The sequence below is a fragment of the Bombina bombina genome, chromosome 1, assembly GCF_027579735.1.
Source record: "Bombina bombina isolate aBomBom1 chromosome 1, aBomBom1.pri, whole genome shotgun sequence".
Classification (NCBI taxonomy): domain Eukaryota; kingdom Metazoa; phylum Chordata; class Amphibia; order Anura; family Bombinatoridae; genus Bombina; species Bombina bombina.
This window is the reverse complement of record NC_069499.1, coordinates 1,304,769,209-1,304,792,160: the sequence shown is the minus strand read 5'-3', so window position 1 is coordinate 1,304,792,160 and position 22,952 is coordinate 1,304,769,209. Positions and strand designations below refer to the sequence as shown.

The 22,952-nt window shown below is 40.8% G+C and overlaps 1 protein-coding gene across 1 annotated transcript in view; it reads left to right on the top strand.

The window, feature by feature from the left end:
* The window catches only part of URI1 (URI1 prefoldin like chaperone), a gene marked incomplete in the record, with an annotated part of 867,239 nt that overhangs the window by 614,196 nt on the left and 230,091 nt on the right, over positions 1 to 22,952 (top strand). The window contains 1 exon segment of the mRNA XM_053701783.1: positions 14,954 to 15,134. Coding sequence (XP_053557758.1) covers positions 14,954 to 15,134 — 181 coding nt within the window.

Below are 22,952 nucleotides of genomic sequence, written 5' to 3'. Positions count from 1 at the left end.
TGGTACTTCTTTTATTCCTCCTTCAAGGTTTAAAAAATTGTATCCTTTGCCAGCAGTTAGATTGGAGTTTTGGGAAAAAATCCCCAAAGTTGATGGGGCTATCTCTACTCTTGCTAAACGTAATACTATTCCTAGGGAAGATAGTACTTCTTTTAAAGATCCTTTAGATAGGATTCGGTCCTTATACTGTTAGGTAAGGTCGGGCAGACTTGCTGGGCCTATGGCTCTTATCTGCCGTCAATATCTATGTTTCTATAGGATGCTTGAATCTTATCTAAGGAAAGCTTATTTATATTCAGGTCATCTTCTTAGGCCTGCAATTCCTTTGGCTGATGTTGCAGCTGCTTCAACTTTTTGGTTGGAAACTTTAGCGCAACAAGTATCGGATTATGATTTGTCTAGCATTGTTAAGTTAATTCAACATGCTAATAATTTCATTTGTGATGCCATTTTTGATATCATCAAAATTGATGTTAAATATATGTCTTTAGCTATTTTAGCTAGAAGAGCATTGTGGCTCAAATCTTGGAATGCTGATATGTCTTCTAAGTCCAGATTGCTATCTCTTTCTTTCCAAGGTAATAAGTTATTTGGTTCTCAGTTGGATTCAATAATTTCAACTGTCACTGGGGGGAGGGAGTTTTTTTTTGCCTCAGGATAAAAGACCTAAGGGTAAATCTAAAGCTTTTAACCGTTTTCGTTCCTTTCGTCAAAATAAGGAACAGAAACCTAATCCTTTCCCCAAGGAATCTGTTTCCAATTGGAAGCCTTCTTCAAACTGGAATAAATCCAAGCCATTTAAGAGATCAAAGCCAGCCCCCAAGTCCGTATGAAGGTGCGGCCCTCTTTCCAGCTCAGCTGGTAGGGGGCAAATTCAAAATTTTCAAAGATGTTTGGACCAATTCGGTCCAAAATCATTGGATTCAGAGAATTGTCTCTGAGGGGTACAGAACAGAATGTAATTGGCAAGAGTCCATGAGCTAGTGACATATGGGATATACAATCCTACCAGGAGGGGCAAAGTTTCCCAAACCTCAAAATGCCTATAAATACACCCCTCACCAGACCCACAATTCAGTTTTACAAACTTTGTTTCCTATGGAGGTGGTGAAGCAAGTTTGTGCTAAGATTTCTACGTTGACATGCGCTTCTCAGCATTTTGAAGCCCGATTCCTCTCAGAGTACAGCGAATGTCAGAGGGATGTGAAGGGAGTATCACCTATTGAATGCAATGATTTCCCTAACGGGGGTCTATTTAATATGTTCTCTGTTATCGGTCGTAGAGATTCATCTCCTACCTCCCTTTTCAGATCGACGATATACTCTCATATACCATTACCTCTAATGATATGTGGATGGGTGTCTTTTTGGTAAGTATGTTTTTTATTACTTAAGACACCCCAGCTATGGTCTGGCACTTTATGGATTTATATAAAGTTCTACATATATGTATTGTACTTATATTTGCCATGAGTCAGGTTCATGTATTTCCTTGTGCAGACTGTCAGTTTCATATTTGGGAAATTAAACATATTAAGAAATATTTTTTTCTTACCTGGGGTTTAGTCTTTTTTTCAAATTGACTACTTTTTACTCTTTCAAATTGTGGGCAGCATTAGGCCCGCGGGTGCGCCAAATGCTAGACTTTATTGCGTCATTCTTGGCGCGAGTATTTTTTGGCGCGAAAAGTATGTCCGTTGACTCAAGTTCATCACTTCCGGCATCGTAGTTGATGCGGAAATCTTTCACACGGTTGCGTCGTTAGTAACGCAAGTGTCATTTGCGGATGTTGTTGGCGCCAAAAAATTTTCTCTCACGTTGTGCGTCATACTTGCCGCCAAATTTTTCAGTAGTTTTATACGCCATTGCTGTTTGCCTCTTGCCTTTCTCTATGTCAGAGGGCTATGCTGTTTGCATTTTTTTCACATTCCTGAAACTGTCATATAAGGAAATTGATAATTTTGCTTTATATGTTGTTTTTTCTTTTATATTTTGCAAGATGTCTCTGATCCTGCCTCAGAAGTATCTGTTGGAACGTTGCTGCCTGACATCGGTTCTACTAAAGCTAAGTGCATTTGTTGTAAGATTGTGGAAATTATATCTCCGAATGTCATTTGTAATAGTTGTCATGATAAACTTTTACATGCAGAGAATTATCAGTAATAGTACATTGTCAGTTGCAGTTCCTTCAACTTCTTATGTTCATGTTATACCTATGAATTTTAAAGAATTTGTTACTGATTCTATTCAGAAGGCTTTGTTCTCATTTCCACCTTCTAGTAAACGTAAAAGGTCTTTTAAGATGACCGGCAACATAATGATTTATCCTCCTCTGATGAGGATCTATCTGATTCAGAAGATCCTTCCTCAGATATTGACACTGACAAATCTACTTATTTGTTTAAAATAGAGTATATTCGTTCTTTGTTAAAAGAAGTGTTAATTACTTTGGATATATTGAGGAAGCTAGTCCTCTTGACATTAAGACTATTAAGCGTTTAAATGCTGTTTTTAAACCTCCTGTGGTTACTCCAGTGGTTTTTCCTATTCCTGATGCTATTTCTGATATGATTTCTAAGGAATGGAATAAGCCAGGCACTCCTTTTATTCCTTCTTCAAGGTTTAAAAAATTGTATCCTTTACCAGCAATTTCTATAGAGTTTTGGGGAAAAAAATCCCCAAAGTTGATGGGGCTATTTCTACTCTTGCTAAACGTACCACTATTCATATGGAAAATAGTACTTCTTTTAAAGATCCTTTAGATAGGAAACTTGAATCCTATCTAAGGAAAGCCTATTTATATTCAGGTCATCTTCTCAGGCCTGCAATTTCTTTGGCTGATGTTGCGGCTGCATCAACTTTTTGGTTGGAGAATTTAGCGCAACAAGAATTGGATTCTGACATATCTAGCATTGTTCGTTTACTGCAACATGCTAATCATTTTATTTGTGATACCATTTTTGATATTATCAAAATTGATGTTAGATCCATGTCTTTAACTATTTTAGCTAGAAGAGCTTTGTGGCTTAAATATTGGAATGCTGATATCTAAATTCAGATTATTATCTCTTTCTTTCCAAGGTAATAATTTATTTGGTTCTCAGTTGGATTCTATTATTTCAACTGTTACTGGAGGAAAAGGGGTTTTTCTCTTACATGGTGTATCCAGTCCACGGATTCATCCTTACTTGTGGGATATTCTCATTCCCTACAAGTGGCAAAGAGAGCACACAGCAGAGCTGTCCATATAGCTACCCCTCAGGCTCCGCGCCCCCCCCCCCCCCAGTCATTCTCTTTGCCGCTCTAACAAGTAGCATCTCCACGGGAGGGTAAAGTGAATATGGTGTTAGATTTGTAGTTTTTATTTCTTCAATCAAAAGTTTGTTATTTTAAAATAGTGCGGGTTTGTACTAGGTCAATTTATGCTTACCTGATAAATTACTTTCTCTTACGGTGTATCCAGTCCATGGCCCGCCCTGGCAATTAAGTCAGGTTCAAATTTATTTTTGTAAAACTACAGTCACCACTGCACCCTATGGTTTCTCCTTTTTCTCCTAACCGTCGGTCGAATGACTGGAGGGGCGGAACCTGAGGGGGAGCTATATGGACAGCTCTGCTGTGTGCTCTCTTTGCCAATTCCTGTAGGGAATGAGAATATCCCACAAGTAAGGATGAATCCATGGACTGGATACACCGTAAGAGAAAGTAATTTATCAGGTAAGCATAAATTCTGTTTTTTGCCTTAGGATAAAAAACCTAAGGGTAAATCTAAGGCTTCTAACCGCTTTCGTTCCTTTTGTCAGAATAAGGAACAATAATCAAATCCTTCCCCCAAGGAATCTGTTTCCAATTGGAAGCCTTCCTCAAATTGGAATAAATCCAAGCCATTTAAGAAACCAAAGTCAGCCCCTAAGTCCGCATGAAGGTGCGGCCCTCATTCCAGCTCAGCTGGTAGGGGGCAAATTAAGGTTTTTCAAGGATATTTGGATAAATTCTGTCCAAAATCAATGGATTCAGAGCATTGTCTCTCAGGGGTATCAAATAGGATTCAGAGTAAGACCTCCTGTGAGAAGATTTTCTCCAACATAGGTGTGTCCGGTCCACGGCGTCATCCTTACTTGTGGGATATTCTCTTCCCCAACAGGAAATGGCAAAGAGCCCAGCAAAGCTGGTCACATGATCCCTCCTAGGCTCCGCCTACCCCAGTCATTCTCTTTGCCGTTGTACAGGCAACATCTCCACGGAGATGGCTTAGAGTTTTTTAGTGTTTAACTGTAGTTTTTATTATTCAATCAAGAGTTTGTTATTTTGAAATAGTGCTGGTATGTACTATTTACTCAGAAACAGAAAAGAGATGAAGATTTCTGTTTGTATGAGGAAAATGATTTTAGCAACCGTCACTAAAATCCATGGCTGTTCCACACAGGACTGTTGAGAGCAATTAACTTCAGTTGGGGGAACAGTGAGCAGTCTCTTGCTGCTCGAGGTATGACACATTCTAACAAGACGATGTAATGCTGGAAGCTGTCATTTTCCCTCTGGGATCCGGTAAGCCATGTTTATTACGATTGTAAATAAGGGCTTCAAAAAGGGCTTATTAAGACTGTAGACTTTTTTTGGGCTAAATCGATTGATTATTAACACATATTTAGCCTTGAGGAATCATTTTATCTGGGTATTTTGATATAATAATATCGGCAGGCACTGTTTTAGACACCTTATTCTTTAGGGGCTTTCCCAAAGCATAGGCAGAGCCTCATTTTCGCGCCGGTGTTGCACACTTGTTTTTGAGAGGCATGGCATGCAGTCGCATGTGAGAGGAGCTCTGATACTTAGAAAAGACTTTCTGAAGGCGTCATTTGGTATCGTATTCCCCTTGGGGCTTGGTTGGGTCTCAGCAAAGCAGATACCAGGGACTGTAAAGGGGTTAAAGTTCAAAACGGCTCCGGTTCCGTTATTTTAAGGGTTAAAGCTCCCAAATTTGGTGTGCAATACTTTTAAGGCTTTAAGACACTGTGGTGAAAATTTGGTAAATTTTGAACAATTCCTTCATGTTTTTTCGCATTTGCAGTAATAAAGTGTGTTCAGTTTAAAATTTAAAGTGACAGTAACGGTTTTATTTTAAAACGTTTTTTGTACTTGTTATCAAGTTTATGCCTGTTTAACATGTCTGAACTACCAGATAGACTGTGTTCTGAATGTGGGGAAGCCAGAATTCCTATTCATTTAAATAAATGTGATTTATGTGACAATGACAATGATGCCCAAGATGATTCCTCAAGTGAGGGGAGTAAGCATGGTACTGCATCATTCCCTCCTTCGTCTACACGAGTCTTGCCCACTCAGGAGGCCCCTAGTACATCTAGCGCGCCAATACTCCTTACTATGCAACAATTAACGGCTGTAATGGATAATTCTGTCAAAAACATTTTAGCCAAAATGAACACTTATCAGCGTAAGCGCGACTGCTCTGTTTTAGATACTGAAGAGCATGACGACGCTGATATTAATATTTCTGAAGGGCCCCTAACTCAGTCTGATGGGGCCAGGGAGGTTTTGTCTGAGGGAGAAATTACTGATTCAGGGAACATTTCTCAACAAGCTGAACCTGATGTGATTGCATTTAAATTTAAGTTGGAACATCTCCGCATTCTGCTTAAGGAGGTATTATCCACTCTGGATGATTGTGACAAGTTGGTCATCCCAGAGAAACTATGTAAAATGGACAAGTTCCTAGAGGTGCCGGGGCTCCCAGAAGCTTTTCCTATACCCAAGCGGGTGGCGGACATTGTTAATAAAGAATGGGAAAGGCCCGGTATTCCTTTCGTCCCTCCCCCCATATTTAAAAAATTGTTTCCTATGGTCGACCCCAGAAAGGACTTATGGCAGACAGTCCCCAAGGTCGAGGGAGCGGTTTCCACTTTAAACAAACGCACCACTATACCCATAGAGGATAGTTGTGCTTTCAAAGATCCTATGGATAAAAAATTAGAAGGTTTGCTTAAAAAGATGTTTGTTCAGCAGGGTTACCTTCTACAACCAATTTCATGCATTGTCCCTGTCGCTACAGCCGCATGTTTCTGGTTCGATGAGCTGATAAAGGCGGTCGACAGTGATTCTCCTCCTTATGAGGAGATTATGGACAGAATCAATGCTCTCAAATTGGCTAATTCTTTCACCCTAGACGCCACTTTGCAATTGGCTAGGTTAGCGGCTAAGAATTCTGGGTTTGCTATTGTGGCGCGCAGAGCGCTTTGGTTGAAATCTTGGTCGGCTGATGCGTCTTCCAAGAACAAGCTACTTAACATTCCTTTCAAGGGGAAAACGCTGTTTGGCCCTGACTTGAAAGAGATTATCTCGGATATCACTGGGGGTAAGGGCCACGCCCTTCCTCAGGATCGGCCTTTCAAGGCAAAAAATAAACCTAATTTTCGTCCCTTTCATAGAAACGGACCAGCCCAAAGTGCTACGTCCTCTAAGCAAGAGGGTAATACTTCTCAAGCCAAGCCAGCTTGGAGACCAATGCAAGGCTGGAACAAGGGAAAGCAGGCCAAGAAACCTGCCACTGCTACCAAGACAGCATGAAATGTTGGCCCCCGATCCGGGACCGGATCTGGTGGGGGGCAGACTCTCTCTCTTCGCTCAGGCTTGGGCAAGAGATGTTCTGGATCCTTGGGCGCTAGAAATAGTCTCCCAAGGTTATCTTCTGGAATTCAAGGGACTTCCCCCAAGGGGGAGGTTCCACAGGTCTCAGTTGTCTTCAGACCACATAAAAAGACAGGCATTCTTACATTGTGTAGAAGACCTGTTAAAAATGGGAGTGATTCATCCCGTTCCATTAAGAGAACAAGGGATGGGGTTCTACTCCAATCTGTTTATAGTTCCCAAAAAAGAGGGAACGTTCAGACCAATCTTAGATCTCAAGATCTTAAACAAGTTTCTCAAGGTTCCATCGTTCAAGATGGAAACCATTCGAACTATTCTTCCTTCCATCCAGGAAGGTCAATTCATGACCACGGTGGATTTAAAGGATGCGTATCTACATATTCCTATCCACAAGGAACATCATCGGTTCCTGAGGTTCGCATTCCTGGACAAACATTACCAGTTCGTGGCGCTTCCTTTCGGATTAGCCACTGCTCCAAGGATTTTCACAAAGGTACTAGGGTCCCTTCTAGCTGTGCTAAGACCAAGGGGCATTGCTGTAGTACCTTACTTGGACGACATTCTGATTCAAGCGTCGTCCCTTCCTCAAGCAAAGGCTCACACGGACATTGTCCTGGCCTTTCTCAGATCTCACGGATGGAAAGTGAACGTGGAAAAGAGTTCTCTATCTCCGTCAACAAGGGTTCCCTTCTTGGGAACAATAATAGACTCCTTAGAAATGAGGATTTTTCTGACAGAGGCCAGAAAAACAAAACTTCTAGACTCTTGTCGGATACTCCATTCCGTTCCTCTTCCTTCCATAGCTCAGTGCATGGAAGTGATCGGGTTGATGGTAGCGGCAATGGACATAGTTCCTTTTGCACGCATTCATCTAAGACCATTACAACTGTGCATGCTCAGTCAGTGGAATGGGGACTATACAGACTTGTCTCCGAAGATACAAGTAAATCAGAGGACCAGAGACTCACTCCGTTGGTGGCTGTCCCTGGACAACCTGTCACGAGGGATGACATTCCGCAGACCAGAGTGGGTCATTGTCACGACCGACGCCAGTCTGATGGGCTGGGGCGCGGTCTGGGGATCCCTGAAAGCTCAGGGTCTTTGGTCTCGGGAAGAATCTCTTCTACCGATAAATATTCTGGAACTGAGAGCGATATTCAATGCTCTCAAGGCTTGGCCTCAGCTAGCGAGGGCCAAGTTCATACGGTTTCAATCAGACAACATGACAACTGTTGCGTACATCAACCATCAGGGGGGAACAAGGAGTTCCCTGGCGATGGAAGAAGTGACCAAAATCATTCTATGGGCGGAGTCTCACTCCTGCCACCTGTCTGCTATCCACATCCCAGGAGTGGAAAATTGGGAAGCGGATTTTCTGAGTCGTCAGACATTGCATCCGGGGGAGTGGGAACTCCATCCGGAAATCTTTGCCCAAGTCACTCAGCTGTGGGGCATTCCAGACATGGATCTGATGGCCTCTTGTCAGAACTTCAAAGTTCCTTGCTACGGGTCCAGATCCAGGGATCCCAAGGCGGCTCTAGTGGATGCACTAGTAGCACCTTGGACCTTCAAACTAGCTTATGTGTTCCCGCCGTTTCCTCTCATCCCCAGGCTGGTAGCCAGGATCAATCAGGAGAGGGCGTCGGTGATCTTGATAGCTCCTGCGTGGCCACGCAGGACTTGGTACGCAGATCTGGTGAATATGTCATCAGCTCCTCCTTGGAAGCTACCTTTGAGACGAGACCTTCTTGTTCAGGGTCCGTTCGAACATCCGAATCTGGTTTCACTCCAGCTGACTGCTTGGAGATTGAACGCTTGATCTTATCGAAGCGAGGATTCTCAGATTCTGTTATCGATACTCTTGTTCAGGCCAGAAAGCCTGTAACTAGAAAGATTTACCACAAAATTTGGAAAAAATATATCTGTTGGTGTGAATCTAAAGGATTCCCTTGGGACAAGGTTAAGATTCCTAGGATTCTATCCTTCCTTCAAGAAGGATTGGAAAAAGGATTATCTGCAAGTTCCCTGAAGGGACAGATTTCTGCCTTGTCTGTGTTACTTCACAAAAAGCTGGCAGCTGTGCCAGATGTTCAAGCCTTTGTTCAGGCTCTGCTTAGAATTAAGCCTGTTTACAAACCTTTGACTCCTCCTTGGAGTCTCAATTTAGTTCTTTCAGTTCTTCAGGGGGTTCCGTTTGAACCCTTGCATTCCGTTGATATTAAGTTATTATCTTGGAAAGTTTTGTTTTTAGTTGCAATTTCTTCTGCTAGAAGAGTTTCAGAATTATCTGCTCTGCAGTGTTCTCCTCCTTATCTGGTGTTCCATGCAGATAAGGTGGTTTTACGTACTAAACCTGGTTTTCTTCCAAAAGTTGTTTCTAACAAAAACATTAACCAGGAGATTATCGTACCTTCTCTGTGTCCGAAACCAGTTTCAAAGAAGGAACGTTTGTTGCACAATTTGGATGTTGTTCGCGCTCTAAAATTCTATTTAGATGCTACAAAGGATTTTAGACAAACATCTTCCTTGTTTGTTGTTTATTCTGGTAAAAGGAGAGGTCAAAAAGCAACTTCTACCTCTCTCTCTTTTTGGATTAAAAGCATCATCAGATTGGCTTACGAGACTGCCGGACGGCAGCCTCCCGAAAGAATCACAGCTCATTCCACTAGGGCTGTGGCTTCCACATGGGCCTTCAAGAACGAGGCTTCTGTTGATCAGATATGTAGGGCAGCGACTTGGTCTTCACTGCACACTTTTACCAAATTTTACAAGTTTGATACTTTTGCTTCTTCTGAGGCTATTTTTGGGAGAAAGGTTTTGCAAGCCGTGGTGCCTTCCATTTAGGTGACCTGATTTGCTCCCTCCCTTCATCCGTGTCCTAAAGCTTTGGTATTGGTTCCCACAAGTAAGGATGACGCCGTGGACCGGACACACCTATGTTGGAGAAAACAGAATTTATGTTTACCTGATAAATTACTTTCTCCAACGGTGTGTCCGGTCCACGGCCCGCCCTGGTTTTTTTAATCAGGTCTGATAATTTATTTTCTGTAACTACAGTCACCACGGTACCATATGGTTTCTCCTATGCAAATATTCCTCCTTAACGTCGGTCGAATGACTGGGGTAGGCGGAGCCTAGGAGGGATCATGTGACCAGCTTTGCTGGGCTCTTTGCCATTTCCTGTTGGGGAAGAGAATATCCCACAAGTAAGGATGACGCCGTGGACCGGACACACCGTTGGAGAAAGTAATTTATCAGGTAAACATAAATTCTGTTTTTTTCCCTCACGTATCCCAGCAAATCCAGTAAAAGCTCAGGCTTTCCTGAAGTGTGTTTCAGACCTGGAGTCTTCAGGGGTAATCATGCCGGTTCCTTTTCAGGAACAGGGTCTTGGGTTTTATTCAAATCTATTCATTGTCCAAAAGAAGGAAAATTCATTCAGATCAGTTCTGGATCTGAAAATATTGAGTCGCTATGTAAGAGTACCAACTTTCAAGATGGTGACTATAAGGACTATTCTGCCTTTTGTTCAGCAAGGGCATTATATGTCTACAATAGACTTGCAGGATGCATACCTTCATATTCCGATTCATCCAGAACATTATCAGTTCCTGATATTCTCTTTTCTAGACAAGCATTACCAATTTGTTGCTCTTCCATTTGGCCTAGCAACAGCTCCAGGAATCTTTTCAAAGGTTCTAGGTACCCTACTCTCTGTAATCAGAGAGCAGGGTATTGTGGTGTTTCCTTATTTGGACGATATCTTGGTACTAGCTCAGTCTTTACATTCTGCAGAATCTCACACAAATCAACTAGTGTTTCTTCAAAAACATGGTTGGAGGATCAATTTACCAAAAAGTTTCTTGATTCCTCAGACAAGGGTCACCTTTTTAGGTTTCCAGATAGATTCAGTGTCCATGACGCTGTCTCTAACAGACAAGAGACGTTTGAAATTGGTTGCAGCCTGTCGGCACCTTCAGTTTCAGTCATTCCCTTCAGTGGCTATGTGCATGGAAGTTTTAGGCCTCATGAATGCAGCATCGGGCGCGATTCCTTTTGCTCGTTTTCACGTGAGACCTCTCCAGCTTTGCATGCTGAATCAATGGTGCAGGGATTATACAAAGATATCACAGTTAATATCCTTAAATCCCAATATTCAACACTCTCTGACATGGTGGTTAAATCAACAGCATTTAGTTCAAGGGGCTTCCTTTGTTCGGCCAACCTGGACTGTGATCACTACAGATGCAAGTCTTTCAGGTTGGGGAGCTGTTTGGGGATCTCGGACAGCACAAGGGGTTTGGAAATCTCAAGAGGCGAGATTACCAATCAATATTTTAGAACTCCGTGCAATTCTCAGAGCTCTTCAGTTTTGGCCTCTGTTGAAGAGAGAACCGTTCATTTGCTTTCAGACAGACAGTATCACAACTGTGGCATATATCAATCATCAGGGTGGAACTCACAGTCCCCAAGCAATGAAAGAAGTATCTCTGATACTTGCTTGGGCGGAATCCAGCTCCTGTCTAATCTCTGCGGTGCATATCCCAGGTGTAGACAATTGGGAGGCGGATTATCTCAGCCGTCAGACTTTACATCCAGGGGAGTGATCTCTCCATCCAGATGTGTTTTCTCAAATTGTTCAGATGTGGGGTCTTCCAGAGATAGATCTGATGGCCTCTCATCTAAACACGAAACTTCCCAGATACCTGTCTAGGTCCAGGGATGTTCAGACGGAAGCAGTGGATGCGCTGACACTTCCTTGGTGTTATCATCCTGCTTACATTTTTCTGCCTCCAGTTCTTCTTCCAAGAGTGATATCCAAAATCATCATGGAACAATCGTTTGTGTTGCTGGTGGCTCCATCGTGGCCACACAGGTTTTGGTATGCGGATCTTGTTCGGATGTCCAGTTGCCAATTTTGACCACTTCCGTTAAGGCCGGACGTACTGTCTCAAGATCCGATTTTCCATCAGGATCTCAAATCATTAAATTTGAAGGTATGGAAATTGAACGCTTAGTACTAAGTCATAGAGGTTTCTCTGACTCAGTAATTAATACTATGTTACAAGCTTGTAAATCTGTCTCTAGAAAGATTTTTTATTGAGTTTGGAAGACCTACATTTCCTGAAGTTCTTCTCATAAATTTTCTTGGCATTCTTTTAGAATTCCTAGAATTCTACAGTTTCTTCAGGATGGTTTGGATAAGGGTTTGTCTGCAAGTTCCTTGACGGGACAAATCTCTGCCCTTTCTGTTTTATTTCATAGAAAGATTGCTAAACTTCCTGATATTCACTGTTTTGTACAGGCTTTAGTTCGTATTAAGCCTGTCATTAAATCAATTTCTCCTCCTTGGAGTCTTAATTTGGTTTTGAAGGTGTTACAGGCTCCTCCATTTGAGCCTATGCATTCTTTGGACATTAAACTACTTTCTTGGAAAGTGTTGTTCCTTTTGGCCATCTCTTCTGCTAGAAGAGTTTTTGAGCTATCTGCTCTTTCTTGTGAATCTCCTTTTCTGATTTTTCATCAGGATAAAGCGGTTTTGCGGACTAAATTTAAATTTTTGCCTAAAGTTGTGAATTCTAACAACATTAGTAGAGAAATTGTTGTCCCTTCCTTCTGTCCTAATACTAAGAATTCTATGGAAAGATCCTTACATTCTTTGGATGTGGTAAGAGCTTTGAAATATTATGTTTACGCTACTAAAAATGTATTTGTTATATTGTCTGGTCCTAGGAAAGGTCAGAAGGCCTCTGCTATTTCCTTGGCTTCTTGGTTAAAGCTTTTGATTCATCAAGCTTAGCTGTAATCCTCTCAGGCCCTGCCTCAGAGGATTACAGCTCATTCTACTAGATCAGTCTCCACTTCGTGGGCTTTTAAGAATGAAGCTTCAGTTGATCAGATTTGCAAAGCAGCAACTTGGTCTTCTTTGCATACATTTACTAAATTCTACCATTTTTATGTATTTGCTTCGTCAGAAGCAGTTTTTGGTAGAAAAGTTCTTCAGGAAGCTGTTTCAGTTTGATTCTTCTGCTGATGTTTAAGTTTTTCTTTTCATTATGAGAATAACTTATATTTTGGGTTGTGGATTATTTTTTCAGCGATAAATGGCTGTTGTTTATTTCTATCCCTCCCTCTCTAGTGACTCTTGTGTGGAGTTCCACATCTTGGGTATTGATATCCCATACGTCACTAGCTCATGGATTCTTGCCAATTACATGAAAGAAAACATAATTTATGTAAGAATTTACCTTATAAATTAATTTCTTTCATATTGGCAAGAGTCCATGAGGCCCACCCTTTTTTCATGGTGGTTATGATTTTTTTGTATAAAGCACAATTATTTCCAAATTCCTTTGTTGATGCTTTTTACTCCTTTCTTATCACCTCACTTCTTTGCTATTCGTTAAACTGAATTGTGGGTCTGGTGAGGGGTGTATTTATAGGCATTTTGAGGTTTTGGAAACTTTGCCCCTCCTGGTAGGATTGTATATCCCATACGTCACTAGCTCATGGACTCTTGCCAATATGAAAGAAATGAATTTATCAGGTAAATTCTTACATAAATTATGTTTTCTCCTCCTTGGAGTCTTAATTTAATTTTAAGGATTTTGCAGGCTCCTCCTTTTAAGCCTATGCATTCTTTGGATATTAAACTACTTTCTTGGAAAGTGTTATTTATTTTTGCTATCTCTTCTGCTAGAAGAGTTTCTGAGTTGTCTGCTCTCTCTTGTGAGTCTCCTTATCTGATATTCCATCAAGATAAAGCGGTTTTACGGATTTTGTTTAAATTTGTGCCTAAGGTTGTGAATTCTAACAACATTAGTAGGGAAATTATTGTTCCTTCTTTGTGTCCTAATCCTAAGAATTCTCTTGAAAGATCTCTTCATTCTTTGGATGTGGCAATAGCTTTGAAATACTATGTTGAGGCTACTAAGGATTTCAGAAAGACTTCTAGTCTATTTGTTATTTTATCTGGTTCCAGGAAAGGTCAGAAAGCATCTGCCATTTCTTTGGCATCTTGGTTGAAACTTTTGATTCAAAAGGCTTATTTGGAAGTGGGGCAGTCTCTGCCTCAGATAATTACAGCTCATTCTACTAGATCAGTTGCCACTTCTTGGGCTTTCAAGAATGGAGCTTCAGTTGATCAGATTTGCAAAGCAGCAACTTGGTCTTCTTTGCATACATTTACTAAATTTTACCATTTTGATGTATTTTCTTCTTCAGAAGCAATCTTTGGTAGAAAAGTTCTTCAGGAAGCTGTCTCAGTTTGATTCCTTTGCATATGATTTGAGGTTTTTTAAATTTAAGAAAACTTAATTATTATTTGGATTTAATTTTTTCAGCGGAAATAGCTGTTTTTATTTTATCCCTCCCTCTCTAGTGACTGTAGATTTCCACATCTTGGGTATTATATTCCATACGTCGCTAGCTCATGGACTCTTGCCACTTACATGAAAGAAAACATAATTTATGTAAGAACTTACCTGTTAATTTATTTATTTCATAGGGGCAAGAGTCCCACCCTTTTTTTTTTTTTTTTTTTTTTTTTGGTGATTATGATGTTTTTTGTATAAAAGCACATTATTTTATTCAAGTTTCTCTTTTACATCCATGCTTTTTTACACCTCACTACTTGGCTATACGTTAAAACTGAGGTATGTGTGTGGTGGGTGGTGGTGTATTTATAGGCATTTTGAGGTTTGGGAAACTTTGCCTCCTCCTGGTAGGAATGTATATCCCATACGTCACTAGCTCATGGACTCTTGCCACTTTGAAAGAATTGAATTTATCAGGTAAGTTCTTACATAAATTATGTTTTTGACTTTACTGTCCCTTTAACACTCATGCGTTCTGAGTTTATTTAAATATGTTATGTTTCAACAAAGAGGTAGACTTGATAATGGAAGTAAATTGGGGTACATTTTGAAGTTTCCCAATTATAAGGTTTTATTTGTTTGAGACTTTTTCTAAGTGACACAACACAAAAAGTCATCAGTATGAATGTCAGAATGTGGAGCGATATTTATAAGTGCTTTCTTTTAGTGTGTTTTTCAGTTTGCTTGTTTTTGGGGGGTTTTTTGCTTTGTTTTTTTATTGTCATCCTGCCTATTACTTGACAGAGTCCAGTATAAGAAAAAAATGCCATTAAAATTGTCCTGTTACTAAACATTGGGTTGTTAATGTTATATGCCATACAATAAATCACTAGGATCAAATATGTCCGTTATAAGTAATTAGTGTAATATAAGTAAGAAACCATAATGTTAAATGTTGTAATTCTTTTCAGGAAAACATCGCCAGGCTCACAAGCCTCACTCAAAGCCAAAGGCAGCAAATATTTTTGAATCAGATTTTCGAGAAGATGATGTGGGAGCCAAATCGGAAGATGGAGCATTCTCTAATAAAGAGCTGTGGGCACGACTGGAGGAGCTAGAGAGGGAAGAAGAGTTACAAGGTGAACTCCACCAGTAAGTTATTCCCTTTTTTCACACACATTTCCATGTTTGAGAACAGGAGTTTCTGGTGTTTACTTAATAGAAAATATATGCATGTTTAAGTATAGTATTGGAAGCTAAAGAGTGTGGGGCATTTTGTCTTCCTTTTCCAATTTTTTTTAATGAGTAAAACTTTCATGTTATTGGTTTACCACCATAATTATATAATTTATTTAAGTTGTAAGCTTATAGGGTCCCATTTAATAATGGCCTGATGGACCAGGTTCACTACCACAAACCTATTTGCCAGCAGGCAGCAACATGTTGCTCGTATTTAACATTGCATAAGCGCAAACAGGGGCTGTGAGTCTTGTACAGGGTGAATCCACCGGCTAAGAGCTATTGTACAGTTTAGGATGAAGCACTCTGGTGATCTTAAAGGGACAGTCTAGTCAAAATTAAACTTTCATGATTCAGATATGGCATGCAATTTTAAACAACTTTCCAATTTACTTCTATTATCTAATTTGCTCAATTATTTAGATATCCTTTGTTGAAGAAATAGCAATGCACATGTGTGAGCCATTCAAACAAGGCCTCTATGTGCAGCAACCAATCAGCAGCTACTGAGCATATCTAGATATGATTTTCAGCAAGTGATATCAAGAGATTGAAGCAAATTAGATTATAGAAGTAAATTAGAAAGCTGTTTAAAATGACATGCTCTTTCTAAATAACAAAATAAAAAAATTGAGTTTCATGTCCCTTTAACTATTGGCTGCATCAAAAGCCCTCAAACAATATAGAGCAATTCTGTTGCTGCAGAAATATACAGCTCCCACTATATGTTGTGTATGGTAAACTTAGGTACAATATACAGCTTAACAAAAATGCAACAGTTTCTGAATCTTTGAACCCTTCTGGTTTAGGGTGAGAGATTACTTAAATGGACAGTCAAGTCAAAATTAAACATTATTTATTTTCTAAGATATGGTGAGTCCACGGCTTGAGTAATTACTGTTGGGAATATCACTCCTGGTCAGCATGAGGAGGCAAAGAGCACCACAGTTAAACTGTTAAGTATCACTCCCTTACCCACAACCCCCAGTCATTCTCTTTGCCTTCCGTGCATGGAGGAGGTGAAGTTTAGGTGTCTGAAGAAACATTTTGATTTCATCTACAAGCACGTTTTGGGATATAGCCGTATTCCACGTCATTCCTTGCAGTCGGATAGTGGTGGCTTTAAAGCAGCTAGAAACTTGTAAAGAGGTACTACTGCGTTTTCCTAATTTAGAAAGCCAGAGTTGGCTACTCTGTTCTTTCTTTTTCAAAGATCTCTGTGAAGAACTGTGTCTTCTCATACCTTGTAACTGTCTACATGCCGGATAGCGGAGCAGGTAAGTGCTTTTTCTTCCAGTTGGGGAGACCATACACTTAAATTAAATGGCACTGCTTTTTTATTGGGACATAGATAATCCTGTTGTATGGGTTACACTGGGGCATGAAGCAGGCACTGTAGCATGTGTAAGACTAACATTTAAACTCTTTTAAAAAGAAAGGGTAAAATGTTTTTATTAGGCTTTATTTTCTGACACATATTTACTTGATAAAACAATACATGTTTAAACTGAAAGTAAGGCTATTTCAGCAGCTAATTCATCTCCCCTTTGCTTTAAAATAAAACGATGCAACATTTTAAACTGTCAAGTTTGAAAAAACGGTTATTTCTAGTACTCAGTGTACCAGGAAGCTATTTTCTTCTATAAGGTACGACGAGTCCACGGATACATCCTTTACTTGTGGGATATTATCCTCCTGATAACAGGAAGTGGCAAAGAGCACCACAGCAGAGCTGTCTATATAGCTCCTCCCTTAGCTCCACCCCCCAGTCATTCTCTTTGCCTACTCTAAGTACTAGGAAGGGTAAAGTGAAAGAGGTGATAAAATATTAGTTTTTAATTTCTTCAAGCAAGAGTTTTTTTTTTTTAAATGGTACCGGTGTGTACTATTTACTCTCAGGCAGCAGATGGATGAAGACTTCTGCCTGGAGGATGATGATCTTAGCATTTGTAACTAAGATCCAGTACAGTTCCCACAGAGGCTGAGGAGTGCAGGAAACTTCAGTGTGAGGAACGTTTTCATGCTGTATAGCAGTGAGGTATGTTCAGTCATTTTTTCTGGAGAGACTGTGTATTTCAGAAAGACTGACAGTATCCCCATGAAGGTAAGGGTAAGCAGTAATCCTAAGAGCTATAGAAGGGCATTACTAAGCTTGCAATAAGGGGCTAATTAAAAAATGGTTGACACTGAGTTTTTGAATGTTTGTGGGCAAACGTTTTGTAACTGGGAGTGCTTTTAACGTTTTGTGGGCAATAACGTTATTTGGGCAACTTTATTGAGGGTACACTTGGCTTATTTTTTGGGTCTCAGAACCCACATGGCTAGTTTAAAACCGCTCTGGTGCAGTTCTTTGAGGCTGTAGAGACATCAAGTGAGATGGGCGGGGCCTATTTTCGCGCCTCAGATGCGCAGTTGTTTTCACTCAGCAAGCTCCAACTCCTGAGGGCCCTTGTGAATGTTTTGGGCCAAATTGAAGCTTTAACCCCATATTTACTATCCCTGAGGGCAGGGTGCTGGGGGTGTTTTTTCCGGATTTAGGCCTTATTTCAATCTGGTTTGCACATTAAAGGGTTAAATGTTTTAATTTCATGTGGGGCAAACTTAACTACACAAATTGAGTCTGCTATCAAAAATTTGGAACGTTTGGTGTATTTTGAAGCAGTTTTGCAGAACGTGTATGCTTTTTTTCTCTTAAAGGCGCAGTACCGTTTTTTAAGATTGTTGTTTTTTCACTAAATAAAGTGTTTTTCAAGCTTGTTTTTAGTCATTACTAGCCTGTTCAACATGTCTGACATTGAGGAAAGTCAATGTTCCATATGTTTAGAAGCCATTGTGGAATCCCCACTTAGAATGTGTCCCTCATGCACTGAAAGGTCAATAAATTGCAAAGAACATATTTTAGCTACTAAAAGTATGTCGCAGGATGATTCTCAGTCAGAAGGGAATCAGGTTATGCCATCTAATTCTCCCCAAGTGTCACAACCATTAACGCCCGCACAAGTGACGCCAAGTACTTCTAGTGCGTCTAATTCTTTCACCCTGCAAGATATGGCTGCAGTTATGAATACTACCCTCACAGAGGTTTTATCTAAGCTGTCTGGGTTGCAGGGGAATCGCAGTAGGTCTGGTGTGGGAACAAATGCTGAGCCCTCTGACGCTTTATTAGCCATATCCGATGTACCCTCACAATATTCTGAGTTGGGGGTGAGGGATTTGCTGTCTGAGGGAGGGATTTCTGATTCAGGAAAGATGTTCCCTCAGACAGACTCAGATATGACGGATTTTAAATTTAAACTAGAACACCTCTGCTTGTTACTCAGGGAGGTTTTAGCGACTCTGGATGATTGTGACCCTATTGTAGTTCCAGAGAAATTGTGTAAAATGACAGATTTCTAGAGGTTCCTGCCTACACTGATGTTTTTCCGGTCCCTAAGAGGATTTCGGACATTGTTACTAAGGAGTGGGATAGACCAGGTATTCCGTTCACTCCCCCTCCTACTTTTAAGAAAATGTTTCCCATATCAGACACCATGCGGGACTCGTGGCAGATGGTCCCTAAGGTGGAGGGAGCTATTTCTACCCTGGCTAACTATACCTATTGAGGACAGTTGTGCTTTCAAAGATCCTATGGATAAAAAATTAGAGGGTCTCCTTAAGAAAATATTTGTTCATCAGGGTTTTCTTCTCCAAACTATAGCGTGCATTGTTCCTGTAACTACTGCAGCTGCTTTTTGGTTCGAGGCTCTGGAGGAGGCTCTTCAGGTTGAGACCCCATTAGATGATATTCTGGATGGAATTAAGGCTCTCAAGCTAGCTAATTCTTTCATTACAGATGCCGCTTTTCAACTGGCTAAATTAGCGGCAAAGAATTCAGGTTTTGCCATTTTAGCGCGTAGAGCATTATGGCTTAAGTCCTGGTCTGCTGATGTGTCATCAAAATCTAAGCTTTTAGCCATCCCTTTCAAAGGTAAAACCCTATTCGGGCCTGAACTGAAAGAGATCATTTCAGACATCACTGGAGGGAAAGGCCATGCCCTTCCTCAGGATAAGACAAATAAGATGAAAACCAAACAAATTAATTTCCATTCCTTTCGAAACTTCAAAGGTGGTCCCTCTACCTCTTCCCCTGCTGCAAAACCAGAGGCTCAATACAAGTCAGTTTGGAGACCTAACCAGACTTGGAACAAAGGTAAACAGGCCAAGAAGCCTGCTGCTGCCTCCAAGACAGCATGAAGGGGTAGCCCCCGATCCGGGACCGGATCTAGTAGGGGGCAGACTTTCTCTCTTTGCTCAGGCTTGGGCAAGAGACATTCAGGACTCCTGGGCTTTAGAAATCATATCCCAGGAGTATCTTCTGGATTTCAAAGATTCTCCTCCAAGGGGTAGATTCCATCTTTCTCAATTGTCTGCAAACCAGACGAAAAGAGAGGCATTTTTACGCTGTGTAGAAGACCTATATACCATGGGAGTGATCCGCCCAGTTCCGAAAACAGAACAGGGGTAAGGGTTCTACTCCAATCTGTTTGTGGTTCCCAAAAAAGAGGGAACCTTCAGACCAATTTTAGATCTCAAGATCCTAAACAAATTCCTCAAAGTCCCATCTTTCAAGGTGGAGACCATTCGGACTATTTTACCAATGATCCAGGAGAGTCAATATATGACCACCGTGGACTTAAAGGATGCGTATCTACACATCCCTATCCACAAAGATCATCACCAGTTCCTCAGGTTTGCCTTTCTGAACAAGCATTACCAGTTTGTGGCTCTTCCCTTCGGGTTGGCCACAGCTCTCAGAATTTTCACAAAGGTGCTAGGGTCCTTTCTGGCGGTTCTAAGGCCGAGGGGCATAGCAGTGGTGCCTTATATGGACGATATCTTAATTCAGGCGTTGACTTACCAACTAGCCAAGTCTCACACGGACATCGTGTTGGCTTTTCTAAGATCTCACGGGTGGAAGGTGAACGTAAAAAAGAGTTCACTTATCCCTCTCACACGAGTTCCATTCCTGGGAACTCTGATAGATTCGGTGGACATGACAATATTTCTGACGGAGGTCAGGAAATCAAAGATTTCTTTCATGTAATTAGCAAGAGTCCATGAGCTAGTGACGTATGGGATATACATTCCTACCAGGAGGGGCAAAGTTTCCCAAACCTCAAAATGCCTATAAATACACCCCTCACCACACCCACAATTCAGTTTTACAAACTTTGCCTCCCATGGAGGTGGTGAAGTAAGTTTGTGCTAGATTCTACGTTGATATGCGCTTCGCAGCAGTCTGGAGCCCGGTTTTTCCTCTCAGAGTGCAGTGAATGTCAGAGGGATGTGAAGAGAGTATTGCCTATTTGAATTCAATTGTCTCCTTCTACGGGATCTATTTCATAGGTTCTCTGTTATCGGTCGTAGAGATTCATCTCTTACCTCCCTTTTCAGATCGACGACATACTCTTATATACCATTACCTCTACTGATTCTCGTTTCAGTACTGGTTTGGCTATCTACTATATGTAGATGAGTGTCCTGGGGTAAGTAAGTCTTATTTTTTGTGACACTCTAAGCTATGGTTGGGCACTTTATATATAAAGTTCTAAATATATGTCTTTAAACTTATATTTTCCTTGATTCAGGATGATCAATATTCCTTATTTCAGACAAGTCATTATTTGGGTTAATGCATATGAATAATCAATTTTTTTCTTACCTTAAAATTGTTTTTAAATTGACTTTTTTTTCCCTGTGGGCTGTTAGGCTCGCGGGGGCTGAAAATGCTTCAATTTATTGCGTCATTCTTGGCGCGGACCTTTTTGGCGCAAAATTTTTTTGGGTCATTTCCAGCGTCATACTTGACGCCGGAAGTTGTTCGTGATTGCGTCATTTTTTTGACGTTTTGCGCCAAAAATGTCGGCGTTACCGGATGTGGCGTCATTCTTGGCGCCAAAAAATTTTAAGGCGCCAATAATGTGGGCGTCTTTTTTGGTGCTAAAAAATGTGGGCGTCATTCTTGTCTCCACCTTTTTTTCACATTATTTCAGTCTCATTTTTCATTGCTTCTGGTTGCTAGAGGCTTGTTCATTGGCATTTTTTCCCATTCCTGAAACTGTCATTTAAGGAATTTGATAATTTTGCTTTATATGTTGTTTTTTCTATTACATATTGCAAGATGTCTCAGATTGACCCTGGATCAGAATCTACTTCTGGAAAGACGCTGCCTGATGCTGGTTCTACCAAAGTTAAGTACATTTGTTGTAAACTTGTGGTAACTGTTCCTCCGGCTGTAGTTTGTGATGAATGTCATGATAAGCTTGCTAATGCAGATAGTATTTCCATTAGTAATATACCATTACCTGTTGCTGTTCCCTCAACATCTAATAATCAGGATGTTCCTGTTAATATAAGAGAATTTGTTTCTAAATCTATTAGGAAGGCTATGTCTGTTATTCCTCCTTCCAGTAAACGTAAAAGGTCTTTTAAAACTTCTCATTTTTCAGATGAAATTTTAAATGACCGTCGTCATTCTGATTGGTCTGTTTCTGATGAAGATTTTTCTGGTTCAGAGGATTCTGTCTCAGATATTGACTCTGATAAATCTTCATATTTATTTAAGATGGAATTTATTCGCTCTTTACTTAAAGAAGTTTTAATCGCTTTAGAGATGGTGGAATCTAGTCCTCTTGATACTAAATCTACTAAGCGTTTAAATTCGGTTTTTAAACCTCCTATGGTTATTCCAGAAGTTTTTCCTGTCCCTGATGCTATTTCTGAAGTAATTTCTAGGAAATGGAATAATATGGGTACTTCATTTACTCCTTCTCAAAGGTTTAAGAAATTAATATCCTTAAATCCCAATGTACGACACTCTCTGACATGGTGGATAGATCACCATCGTTTAGTCCAAGGGGCTTCTTTTGTTCGTCCAACCTGGACTGTGATCTCAACAGATGCGAGTCTGTCAGGTTGGGGAGCTGTATGGGGATCTCTGACAGCGCAGGGGGTTTGGGAATCTCAGGAGGCGAGATTACTAATCAACATTTTTGAACTCCGTGCGATTTTCAGAGCTCTTCAGTTTTGGCCTCTTCTGAAGAGAGAATCGTTTATTTGTTTTCAGACAGACAATGTCACAACCATGGCATATGTCAATCATCAAGGTGGGACTCACAGTCCTCAGGCTATGAAAGAAGTATCTCTGATACTTGTATGGGCGGAATCCAGCTCCTGTCTAATCTCTGCGGTTTACATCCCAGGTGTAGACAATTGGGAAGTGGATTATCTCAGTCGCCAGACGTTACATCCGGGCGAATGGTCTCTTCACCCAGAGGTATTTCTTCAGATTGTTCAAATCTGGGGACTTCCAGAAATAGATCTGATGGCCTCTTATCTAAACAAGAAACTTCCCAGGTATCTGTCCAGATCCAGGGACCCTCAGGCGGAGGCAGTGGACGCGTTGTCGCTTCCTTGGAATTATCATCCGGCCTATATCTTTCCACCTCTAGTTCTTCTTCCAAAGGTGATTTCCAAAATTCTAATGGAACGTTCGTTTGTGCTGCTGGTGGCTCCAGGTTTTGGTATACAGATCTCATTCGGATGGCCAGTTACCAACCTTGGACTCTTCCGTTAAGACCAGACCTTCTATCTCAAGGCCCTTTTTTCCATCAGGATCTCAAATCATTAAATTTGAAGGTATGGAAATTGAACGCTTGATTCTTAGTCATAGAGGTTTCTCTGACTCAGTAA